Source organism: Protopterus annectens, chromosome 3.part0, assembly GCF_019279795.1.
Source record: "Protopterus annectens isolate FY-2018-M chromosome 3.part0, PAN1.0, whole genome shotgun sequence".
In the NCBI taxonomy this organism is placed as follows: domain Eukaryota; kingdom Metazoa; phylum Chordata; order Ceratodontiformes; family Protopteridae; genus Protopterus; species Protopterus annectens.
This window is the reverse complement of record NC_056731.1, coordinates 240,540,183-240,553,469: the sequence shown is the minus strand read 5'-3', so window position 1 is coordinate 240,553,469 and position 13,287 is coordinate 240,540,183. Positions and strand designations below refer to the sequence as shown.

The 13,287-nt window shown below is 36.3% G+C and overlaps 1 protein-coding gene across 1 annotated transcript; it reads right to left on the bottom strand.

The window, feature by feature from the left end:
* Nucleotides 1-5,407: 5,407 nt before the first annotated feature.
* Nucleotides 5,408-8,213, bottom strand: LOC122796324 (twist-related protein). The gene is made up of 2 exons (XM_044064718.1): nt 7,468-8,213; nt 5,408-6,020 (listed from the first exon to the last, which is right to left on the bottom strand). Exon 1 carries the CDS (start codon nt 8,017-8,019, stop codon nt 7,504-7,506), a length of 516 nt encoding a protein of 171 aa, XP_043920653.1. The 5' UTR covers nt 8,020-8,213; the 3' UTR covers nt 5,408-6,020; nt 7,468-7,503.
* Between the last annotated feature and the right edge of the window lie 5,074 nt (nt 8,214-13,287).

The following is a 13,287-nucleotide window of genomic DNA, read 5'->3' as shown; positions in this document are numbered from 1 at the left end:
AAGAAAAAATTTACCTGTGTATCTTCCTGAACTGGATGAAATACCCGATAAAAATGGAAACGTGGATGTCATCTCCCATACTAAAAGCAGTCCTTATCCAAACTGTATTGCCTGCAGTATTTTATTATAATGGGTTTATATTCTGGGTGGGATTAAATTGTTGGGTAGACTAAATCATTTCATGTACCTTCCCAGTGAAAGCAACAGCAGTAATTTTTATTCACCTCGTCTCAGCGGTACCCCAGTACAATGCACACATGTTCTCTTTATTGATTGTTCTACACACACTGAAAAGGGTGACCAATTTTGTGTTCTGCCATCAGGCATCATCAGAGTTTTATAGTTCATAGGTTCATAGCTAGGTACTAGGCTATTAGCCCTAGGGCCTACATAAGGCTAGCCAAAAATATACCATGGCTTTCGCCACCCAAGAAAATTATTTTCCTGTGCCCCTGTCGATCCCCGAGTGAATTTCCTACTTCCCATCCAATCATCAAGATTTTTTTTTTTTGAAGAGTGCTAATGAGGAGCTCTGTTTGACACGGATAGGTAGTCTGTTTCAGAGTATGGGAAGTCTCTGGGACAGGAATCTACCCCTCCAGCATGTTCTGTTTATTGTGGTGACACGGTTTAGGTCCCTAGAGCGTGTAGCTCGGATGGATTGGGATTTCTTTAAGTGGAGCATGTCCAACAGCTCTGGGTTTGGCATAGCTTTGTATGTTAGGCAGAGATCGCCTCTGAGTAAGCGATATGCTACAGAGTAAAGCTGGAGTTTTTTGAGACGGTCGGCGTAGGGCATCTGTTTGAGGCCAGTAATCCTCTTTGTGAGGTATTTCTGTGCAGAAGACATCAGCTGCTACGAATTAATGTTAAAAAATATTTCAGCAATGTCTGTAATGATGTGGATGGCACCCATAGCGTCACTTGATTATTAATTTCATAAAATGTACCCTGCTACGTGTTTTTGACATTTTAATTAGCATTTTGGAAATGACCATCACAAATCAAACTAAGCAAAACAAATGTATTTTGTTATAAATATTTCTGACATAAACAGTAATGTATGAATTTCTTGGTGCTGTGAATTATAGTCTTGCCACGCTACATGTAGACGTTTTGTGCTGTACGCTTGTACTTTCATGGCATTTTGTTAAACGTAACGTTTGTTTGTGCAGCAACAAATGAAAGGGAGAACGCCTTATACCACATCAACATCAACAACTTTCCACTAAAATGACTTCTGGGCAGGACTTCAGGCGAAATGATATGGCCGAAAGAAAAAAAACATCAGAAAATGCAGAAATGCAGAAGTAGAAAAAAAATACAAACTACGGATTTTGTGGTCTGCTTTACTTTTTTACTTTTTTTGAGAGAGGCCCAGAAATATTTAGAAGTGAAATCTACGAGGTTTCTACATCAAACAGATATGAAATACCTTTAAAAAATCAGTAGGTCATAACGCTCGACGTCTTAACTAAAGATTCGAGGAAAAAGGCACGGATAGAGATCCAGAGTTTAGAAGTGAATGGAGCTACATTACCTAACAAGCAAAGACATTCTTAAAACAATGGCAGTTCGTCACATCTCTCAACTTTTTAAGAATCATGAGCAAAGACAAACCAGAGACAGTACAAAAAATGATGGGATCCCGGCCACCACATTTTTAATTGATATTATTCTGTTATAACGCTGATAAATTGGCTGGAATATTCTATATAATGTTCACTTTTTTATTAATAACAACACGGCTACAGCACACTAAAAAAATCTAAATAAACTCTAACACACTGATACATAATGACCGCTTCTAAAATATTACAACCAAAGATATCGTTCTAAAAGGCATTTGCAAAATAATAAGTGGTCTTTAACTTCAAGACCTGGACCTGACACTATAGTAAGTCTAGTACAAACCATTCTCACTCCCATCTTGTCTATCTTCTTCTGCCACTTTATTGTTATCTATTACATCTTCCTTATTAATCTCAATATCGCTTAGCAGCTAAGAGACTTAAGTTTTATGTTAACTACTACTCCATTAACTTCCACATCTAATTTACATAATGCTGATTCATGCCCAACCTGCCATGACAAAATGCATCGACCTACAAGTTTACCACATATTTTTGCACCTAATATCCTACTTGACTATGTGCATTTAAAACTTGTTACATTTTTCTCTACGCCTGTGAGCAATAGTGCATTTAAATATTATTGTATTCTGTGTAATTTTCATTTTCTGTAAGTTTCAGTTGTATAAGCCTTCGTGAATACTTAACTTGACACACATTGTATATTTTTTCTATTTAATACTACGAGTCGTAACAATGCATTTTGCTTCTTATGTGGACCCACCACCCCGCTCGGCCTCAGCTAAAAAGGGCACTAGCTCCGTCTGACTTTCCCGGTCAACAAACGTTAAATAAATAAACGTCTGGGAATATTTGCTTACTACAATTATCAATGTATTTCACGAAATCAGGGATTTTTTGTAGGAAACTGCACATATTTAAACCAAAATCATCTCTGACATACATGCAGCAGTTGTGCAGTGTTTTTACATTTAGATGGTTATCAAAATAGGATAATTACCCAGTTGATTGGGTTGAGCTTTACCTTTCTCACAGACACTTTAATACCAATAATTCTGAAATGCATAATTAGTTTCCATTGTCCCTGAGGTCTCTTGATTTTATCATTATTATTTCTTTAAACAACTTGTACTAAAGATAACAAACATATAGTTAGGTGCTGGTAAATGCACTTTACACACACACATACATATATATATATATGTATATATATATATATATATATATATATATATATATATATATATATATATATATATAAATAACAATATATAGAGAGAGAGAGAGATAAGACTAATACACCTATATATATTCCTTTGGTAAATATGACCATGCAGACACCCCCCCCCCCTCTCTGTCGCTCTCTCTTTCATTTTCTCTATCTATCTATCTAGCTACATATATCTATACATCTGATTAGACAGCTATTTATATTTTAACTCCTGGGACCCAAATGCATCTATAACTAAGGCAAACGATTACAGAAGCAATACAATAACTTTGAAGATGTTATACTTGAAGCAAAACTGATTGTGACAATTTCATGCTCGCTGCAGAAAAAAATTAAATGATATCATGCACAATCACTATAACTGAAAGTTGCATTTTATGCTAGATGAAAGCAGTAGATGTTATTACTACCTACTCAAAGAAAACTCTGTGTAATTATGTATACTTTTTTGTATGTGTGTGTAGTTATTGAGCTACATGCGTCATTTTTTGCTGCAGTAGCACTGACGTTTTCATAAAACTACAAATAATAGTATAAATAATTCTGATTTGTTTTATTCATGTGGGTGAAATGCTCGTGTTTACACACAAAAACACAATACCCCTGTATGCACATCTCAACACGTGCAGTTAAGACATGGTCGCATAATTATCTGACACAAGTTCACCCGCCTCTTAGACTTACTGATGCACTTAATAAAGATGAAGATTTCAGGGGCGACAGCATTAGTTCATAAACGTACTAAATACATGCGCATATTCCTTACTATTAAAGATTCCCACCCGCTTCCTTCGTTGTTATGAAATAAGAAGAAACAAAATAGAACAATCCAATGAGCAAAAACAAATGCACGCATTTTAATATGGCTTTATCAGTCCTATAGTTTTTCTTTTCTTTGCATTTACTGGAGGTTTTGTTGGCCTACTTGGCTTGCTTATAGTGCTCCCCATCCCCCTCGCCATATGTTTTTGTCTTCAGACTGCCGTTGGCCGTTTAGCAGCACTAGTATACTACTCTGTCAAAGTTTAACAGATTTAACTGAACTAAAATTCAAGTCAGCAGTTTTTGGTGCGGTTTTAGTAAACGATATTTTGTAGCAAAGAAATATACTCCAAAGAGTCTTCAAAGTGAAGAGACCCATGCTCACGTTTCAGTTTCAGTAATACAGTACTATCTTCTTCCAAAGTCACATTCTTGCTAATCCTCAACAACTGTATTTTGTAGTGTAATCAAATACTAGAGGTTTATTGTAACTTGGAACCCCCACTTTCTCTCTGTTTCTTTCAGACACACGCACACACCTTTACTTGTTTATTTACAAACATGTAGTACAAATTAGACGTATGCAAGTCATATACACAGGCAGTCACTTCCCTTATTCATTTCCAAATCACAAATGTACAGGGGATGTACACACACACACACACACACACACACACACACACACACACAGTTTGTTTACTTAATATATACAGAGGACCATAGATATACACACTCACAATCACTCAGTCTGCGGGATAAACTGATCATCTTTTCAAACTGCCTACCTGATAAACTGTCGGTATGTTTAATCAAATATGACAGCGAAGGCGTGAGAAAAGCATAAAAAACATTACAGAAACCAGACCGGAAGCAGGCTCATTACAGCAGAACTATAGTCAGAACAGCACTAAGACCGAACAATTCATTTTTAACAGACAGTATAGGAGGTAAAATAAGGTGCTTTCCATCACAGGAATAAACGGTTGAGACAAATAATGTAATTAAATAACTTTCTACAAAAAGCACCGCACTCAGAAGTCCTAAACAAAAAGAACCAATGCCTGGGCAAAGAACTTCAAACATCTGGGATGTGGAACTGTTACTACCTTAATTTTTTGTCCCTCTAGAATATAGAAGAGAAAGAAAAATAATTAAATCAGTAGTTGTCAGAACATAAAATGAAGCAATTACTGCTACTCGATTTTGTCATTGCTTGAATTCCTTAAACAAGTTAGGACCCAAGAAATACATTAAGCCAGAGAGACGAATAAAGCACTAACCCCTAAAGATGAAACAACAACAACAACACTTTGCTAGTCTAGAAAATACGCACCCTTTATCACCCTACGGAAGAAAACAGTTGTCTTTTGCCCTGACACTCTCACATGACATCAATAGTTCTCGGACATATTTTTAATTTTTTACAAACTTAAAAGTATCATCATATTCCAGAACACTGCATTCCCCAAACGAGGAAAATTCTCAGTATGTCGCATTGTTTCCGTTTCTATACCCCCCTCCACACACGCAGTTAACTGAATGTTCAGTCCTGTGGTATGTTTTATTGTGAAACCAGTAAATTAAAATAGAAGGGGTCATAGATATACGAGACTAGGTGGGATGTAAAACCAATAGGTGTTAACTCACTATGATAAAACTGTCTCCACAGATAACAAACCCATGTCTGTCAGTAGCTGTTTATTTGAGTTGTGCGCCAAGTTTGTTTGTATTAGATTCCTTGCTCTGTCGGGTGTCTTTGCAGTCTAAACAAGCTGCTTTTTATCTTCTATTTTACTCTGTATAGTTTAAATAGACCAAGCTGTTTTTTTTTTCACTTTCAATTATATTTATTTTATTGCGAAAAATATACAAAGATATTTACAAAACAGTCATAAAAATATGAATCCATTTAGACACCACATGTACTTGCTTTACTGTAAAATGGACCATCAATAAATAAATATAAAAATGTTTTCGTTGTTTTGTAAGAAAAAAACTAATTAACGTTTCTTTCTTGCATTAACAGTTCTGCACCAAAGTTAGTTGTGGCTACAACTTAGTAAGCCTTAGATTGCCTTTTCTTTTGTCGAGAAAAGTTCGAGAGTAAGGTATGTCCACTACTTGTTTCTCCTCTATGGCACGATAATGCATGCACTGTAAAACATTAGCAGAGTTCCAACGTTCTTCGTCAAAATAAAACAAACATATTTGAGTAGCTCTATTTCATATCAAAATGGAGAAATGCTTGTATGCACTGCCTGCCAAAGTTGATTACAGTGTCTTTTCACCCCCTTCTCTGGTAAGTGCTCCCTGCGCCTTGATTTTTTTTTGGCAGGGGTTGATATATTTTTTCTGTTTCCCAAGGAGTTCCTGGATCGTAGGTATCCATACTCTGTTGGTTGTTACTGACTCCATCTTCTTTGGAAAGTCGTCTTCTGTGGGAAAAAGAACACATATAAGTATACAAACTAATGTAATGTGGCAAACGATATTAATGTAGAGGCACTGTACTTTAGAATTTATTTGTTTCTATACTAAAATAAAAGCAAATATTAACACAGACACGCTTCCGACACACATTTTATAAAATGTAATTACCTTTAGTGGTTATTAGCAAAGAAAAACATGCAAACAGAGAAAAACGAACCGAAAATACAAACTGTAATTTAGCCTGCTAATCACCGCTCAATTTTACAACAAGAGCCTTTCTTTCTGTTTCTGTGGCAGCATGAATTATTCATTCATACACCTTAAATTGGTACAATTAATCATTTGATAACAACACAACTAATACATTTCTATCTCTCTCTCTGCCCCTCTCTCTCTCTCTCTCTCTCTATATATATATATATATATATATCGATCTGTCTATCGGTGGTTCACCTACAGAATATACACAACATATAAAATCTATATATAACATTCTATCTATCTATCTATCTATCTATCTATCTATCTATCTATCTATCTACCCAATCTCTCTCTTCACTACACCTCTCTCTCTCTCTGTTTATATATGCAGACATAGGGAGGGGATATAGGTAAATAAGAGAAAGAGACTGAGACAGAGAGAGAACAGGAATTTCATGCATGCATGAAAATGTATCTAAATGAAAACACACATGGGTGCATTTTCTGTTGTGTATGTATATACTGAAAGAGAAAGAGTGTTATTGATTGCATGGGATGGTAACTAAAATACACAGGGTGACACGTGTGTGTATGTATACACACACAGATGTGTGTTTATGTATGAATCTATCTAGACAGATGCATACATACATACATACATACACTTACATACAAAATGCATATATGTGGGTGGTGTGTAGTGCGTGCATACCTATTGTGTACCTATATCCACACACACACACACACACACACACACACACACACACACACACACACACACACACATATATATATATATATATATATATATATATATATATATATATATATATATATATATATATATATATATAAAATCACAAACAACAACTGACAACTAGGGCATCATACATATACATCCCTACCTGTTAGCGCAAGAAATCTGGACAAAGCCTAAAATAATGGTCTAGAAAGATCCCAAAACAGGGACAGATCTTAAATATTGCTCTTACAAACTTATAAAGTTGCTTGAAGAAAAAGATTTGTTTTACCATGCATTTTCAGAAGGATATGAAGTTTCAAACTCAAATGTTTATCAATATTCAGTGACTGCAGTCCTCAGTGATTTGCCAGAAAATTACAAATTTTATGCATAACAGACCAAAAATAGGAGGCAAAAATCTTGACATTCTGCAAAATCTGGAATTTCGAGGGGTATGGCTATAAGGATGCCTAGAATCTCATGTACCACTGCGCTACTTGGTCACCTACCTTTGGAGCTGCTTTGTTGGCCTGAATGCAGAAGCACTAGTGGGATGCTGACATGGACCAGGCCCCCTCCATCCTCCACACAGAAAATGCGTAACTGAGTCTCTCGTGGGCCACATAGCTGCAGCTGGCCATTTTGGAGTCCAACTCATCGCTTTGTAGCACCTGGCAGAGGAAATCGATATAACGGGCTGCTAGCTTGAGGGTCTGGATCTTGCTCAACTTGTCCGAAGGGAGTGTGGGGATGATCTTACGCAGGGCAGCGAAAGCTTCGTTTAGGGACTGGGTCCTCTGGCGTTCCCTAACATTTGCCATGACTCGTTGGGTCTGTAGCTCCTCATAGGATTGTGGGCTGCTGCCGTTGCTGCTTGACGACTTCTTTCCTCGTTTGCCTGGGGTGGGGCTCTCCGAGTCCTCCCCATTTTTCCGACTCGATCTCCTTTTCCTTCCCCCACACCTTTTTTGCTGCCTGTCCAGCTCTTCCTCGCTATTGCTTAAGCTGTCCACGGGGGACACGGGGGAGCTAGACTCGTCCTGCATCATTTCTTCAAACATTTAGCTCTTGGAGTTTAGGAAACGTGGACCACAGTAATGTTATCAGCAAATACCTGCAACAGCATATAAACAAAGATCGATCAGGGACAGGCGGACAGTATTTGAACTGCAGGAAGACGTTTGAGAAATCAATTAGCCAAGACCAGATGATGTGACAGCAATATCCAAAATCCTTTGCAGCCAGCGACGTGTTTCTGAGCAGCTGGAAAATCTGAGAGATCTTATATCTCCGGATAGCGGAAAATGTTTTCAAATTGCTATTGGTCAAAGCTCCAAGGCGTCGAAGGGCGGGACTTTCCTCAACTTCCAAGAAAGTTTTAACTTTCATCACGAAAAGAAAGGGAGAAGTTATTGTACATTGTGTTTCTGGTTCTTCTAGTGACCCTCACAGCTCTTAAGAGAAGAGGGGAAAGTAAAACTGATGTTTCATTGCTGTTAAGGCACTTTATCCCAGTAGCTCCCCATCTTTTGAAAATGTTGTGAGAAGTTTAATATTCAAACATGCTACATTTTATTTCTATGTGTGGTGTAGTTGTACTAGCACATGAAGGACATAAACAGGGACGCAAAGAGAACACAAGACACAAATACGACTTTAAATGTTATTGAAAAATAGGGGAGTGGTTGGATTAAAAGTATATTAGTTCTAGATTGCAGTTCAGAAGCTATAAATACTCAGTATACGCCCAATAAGTGTATCAACAACCCCCAATATTTGTTGCAAAGAGAGGGAACTCACAAAGACAATTTAAAACGACAACTACATTATACTGTTAAGTATCGTTTTGTAACGTGACTTGGGGCAATACGGCAGACTGTTTTCTTTGGTTAGTAAGCATTTCATGAAAACAGTTCATTCACAAGCCTATATTGTAATTATGGACTACAACAGACCATGCACGGATACGTTGAGTAAGGCAATACGATTCAGTTATTTGTCTATTTCACGTACATAGTTTTTATTCAGTTAAATACTGTAGTGTCGTGTCCATTATTATTACAAATAAGTGAACACTATTTCTAGATGCAACTCATATAACTGTATTCAATTTTGACATTTGTTTATTGTTATTGATATATCCTCTCTTTATTTCATTTCTTACTGCACGAGCATAACAAAGGTTAAACCTTTACTCATATATCTGCTTTGCAGCAGCACATAGGTCACAACAACTTTTTGCTCACATCCTCACGCCTTCGACTACCTAAATGCCTCCCGATGCTAGAGGCTTGAAAAAGTCATAAATAAAACTACACGGGGTTCTATGAAATGGTGACGTAAACGCCTTAGAGCGAGGACTGCTTTCTTGCGATGCATCATGGTAAGAAGAGTGCAGCTAACCATTTTCTCAAAACAAAGTAGGATGAATTTGAGTTTTCCAGTTATTGCCCCCAAAAGACTTGAAAGAGGCAGGGATAACGAAAACAAGAGAATTGTAGAGGGAACATTTATGACTGTATTCGCGATTGTTTGTGTAGTGGATATGTAATATTAAACCGATACTCTCAGTGTAAATCAAGGAAAGCCTAGTTAAAAGAAATGATTGGGTGTACGCTTTCAGAATCCATTTTTTATCTACCCTCATTTTTATAAAGACAAACTAAAACGGTAGATGGACCCATCACAAAGTAAAGTTGTTGGTTATTTTGGTGGCCACTGCTCTAGGTGATGTGATGACGTGTGGTCAAAATGCAGCCCTTTCAAGTTGCAGTAACTATATACAAAGTCAGGTGTGTGCACTCATTCAGGCTACGATAAGAAAACGTCTGGGTGTCTTATATTTGGATATTTGCCCAGGATCACTCGATTTTATCTTCACAAACTTTAATATGGAAAAATACATTTCTGAAATCAGAATAATCATTAAACGACACAGTATGAAAACGAATGCTGGTAGAAGATCACAGGAGTGTGAGTCACATTTCTGTGAAATGGGTCATGCTGTGATTTAAGCTACTTCGGGTGTTAGCTGTTCTGTGTTTTTATTGCTTTTCTGACAACACTTTGCTACTATATACATCGACAGTGCTGTAGTTTACGCAATTTGACTAACTTTATTTTCCTTTCAACGTGCAAATAACAATACAAAGGTGAAAGCGTCTCATATGTTTGCGCAAGACTTGAAGACAGACAAAATAATGCAACTAATTATTTATGAAGAATATGCTATTCTGAAATTGTCAGTCTGTCTATACCTACATGTCTTATTATGGGTCGTGATGCACATTTTTTCTTTTGTAATAGAAAATATAGTACAGCATCTTTTGTATGAGCTATTAACACATCTGGCATGATTGACTCATCCATCTATTTTACTGAAGTGAACAGTGTGACCTTAGCTGAGACTCCGCTAAATTTTATATTCTTCCCTTTTCATCACAACTTCCCCATTTGTTTTTGTGCTAAAACAACATTTGATCTCGTTTTCAATGTACTAAACGCAAAAAACAAGCGGCAAGACCCAATTAGGTATAGTGTATTCTACAACCAAAGAGGACTTCTGGGCACTACAATAATTTGAAGCATGCCTTTGAGATATCTGAACAGGTAGATGATAAAGATTCATTTTCTGAATGTCTGAATGCGGCCTAATAATCCAATAAACTGGAATATTTCTGTCTCTGTATCTCTGTGTGGATATGCATACAAGTGTTTCAGTGAGTGTGAATTATTCTACTAGAAAAATGACGAAACAGCTTTCCTGATTGTTAAGACTGGACTAAAATTATACCAAATGAACTGGGAGAAATAATACTGACTTAGGAAATGCATTATACAATCTCTGGCACATAATTGTAAAAGAGGACAGACCTGCACAGAGCATATAGCTAAACTAATTAATTTCGTCAAACATTAGAAGCAATTTCAATTCTAATTACAGATCATGATATATGTGCTGGGCTCCAGAGCAAGCTCATTTATCAGCCAATATCAATTGGACCAGCCTTCAGTATTTGCCTCAAAGATTCTCAGTACCTCTGCCTCAACAACTGTCATTACATCTGTCTCTTTGACCTTCATTACTTGTGTTAATCAGCAACTTTGGGTTCAGTGCTTAAAAAGACCCTTTTCTTTTTGAAAACATCATTGTGTTCAGCATCAATGGTAATAAATATATTGAGTAGGTGCAATATGCATATTTAACAACGAAATATGATGATAGCATTAAAATACTTCTCTTAGCTATTGCTGATAACTAAACTTCTAGTTATGATGAAGATGAGCTTCCAGGCACACAACATCAAAGAACGTATTTATTCACTTATGTTCTGTCTTTGTCATCATGCAATATCATGACACAACTGCAGTAAGGGGAAAATAATACAGACATAGGGGGAGTACAATTAAAGCCATGCTGGGAACATTTGATATGCTCTGAAAGTCGCATGCCTTTTGAGTGAATTACACTACACTCAGAAGCAGCAGAGGTGGTATAACCTGATGTCAGTCTACCTTGCTCACTGAAAACTGATACTCATGGTGATCTACTCTTGCTCCCTTTCTAGTGGTATGCAGAGAGCTGGACTGCCCACTACTACTTTTTGTCATTATTTCCCACTTGCACTGTCTCCAGTTTAGCCAGGAGCAACACATTTAAACATGACCCGGAAAATACATATTTTGAATATATACAAAGGTGCAGCTGAACAATACCTTGTAATAATGAATAGCGATTTCTCTTATATGCTGTTTTTAGTTGTTTGAGGAGCAAAGAAGGAACATTGATCCATATCGAGTTTGTTTTCACAATTACTAATTGTAATATCTCAAAATGTCTGTCAATGAATTTATATGTGGAAAAAAATACAATAAAAATAAAAAGCTCCATTCCAGAGATCCAGTCTAACTATATCAATATAATTTATCTACATGAGATATAAAAGTTTGCTGATTTGAATATCTATGTGATTTTTCCATAAGGCAATATTTGTTTTTGTAACATGTACATGACATTACTCATGCCCAATCTTTGAGGAGCTGGTAATGATTTGTTCACTAGCAGTCCAAGTTTTCATTCTTTTTTTCTCTCTGCCTACAGCCTCAATGTAAAAGAAATATTTCAAGCATTTGCTTGGCTGATATGTGTTACTAATTTGGAATGCAATGAACACCTGTTAGATTGGATAAGGAAGAATGGGACTGACTGACAGTTTTCAATGATGATATTACCTTTATCAGAATTTCTACTTCACCTTGCAATACTGAAGCAAAGCTTTTGTTAGTCTTAACTCCCACAGAGACACTGAAGCATAATTATAAGCTTACCAATAATATTTATTCCCAGAATGGGGAATGTTTTCACTGGTTTGGGACAATTCACTCTTTGAAATAACTAACACTGTATAAAAACAAAGCCCTTTAAAGATATATCTATAGATACTTGTACCTACACAGAAGACTAATTTCTCTTTCATCTGAGTTTGAATAACCTAGGACAAAGAATTATTGATAAGTGGAATAGTAGGGCAAATTCCTCCACAGAAAACATTTTAATGCAATTAGCATAACTTCACCTACGTTTCATTCATTAATGTATTCGCAATGCTCAATTTATCAAATTCAGGGACACCAAGATCAAGACCCTATTCAAAAAAGCAGTGTGCATAAGGCAGGAAATAATTCAGGAATGGAGCACTAAGATTCCCATACCAGTCTCAGTTGCTGTATGAGATCCCTTTCTTCACGATTCAATATTCTGCTTATTTAAGAAGTTTCATCTACAGTTATACCTGCATAATATGTTACTGTATCCAGATGGGCTTACAGGTTGCTGTAATTAGCTGGTGAGTGTCATTTGTCTTTGCCAAATAGTCGGTCAATAATCTGAGATAATTTATCCTGGACAATGTTTTCTTCCTTCAGGGTGTCTAAGATTTTTAGTTGTTTTTTTTACTGCTTCCTAGAGTGACCATACAAAAGAGTACTAACTAAATTACAGATTGAAAATACCGTTTCACTCAACATAGACTCACTGTTGTGGGTAGCTTGGCTATCTAATAATATTAAATATTAGAATAAAGCTATTTATTGTCTTCCTGTCATTTGTAATGATATCAGATTTCTGTGGTAGTCTGCTGTACTGTATTTTATTCCTATTAATTTAGACTTTAGAGAGGTAAAAATGACTTTGGTTAACAAATAATTTTTAAAAGCCATTTTGTTAAAGTCATAGAAAACTGCTTGTAACCATACTAGCCTATGGTGATGAGGTATGCATAGTGGAACACTTTAAGTGTATCATAAGCCTATTTTTTACTAAGTAAACC

Bases quoted from the DNA above. Each gene is read 5' to 3' on its own strand.
- LOC122796324 (XM_044064718.1), bottom strand. From the start codon at position 8,019: ATGTTTGAAGAAATGATGCAGGACGAGTCTAGCTCCCCCGTGTCCCCC.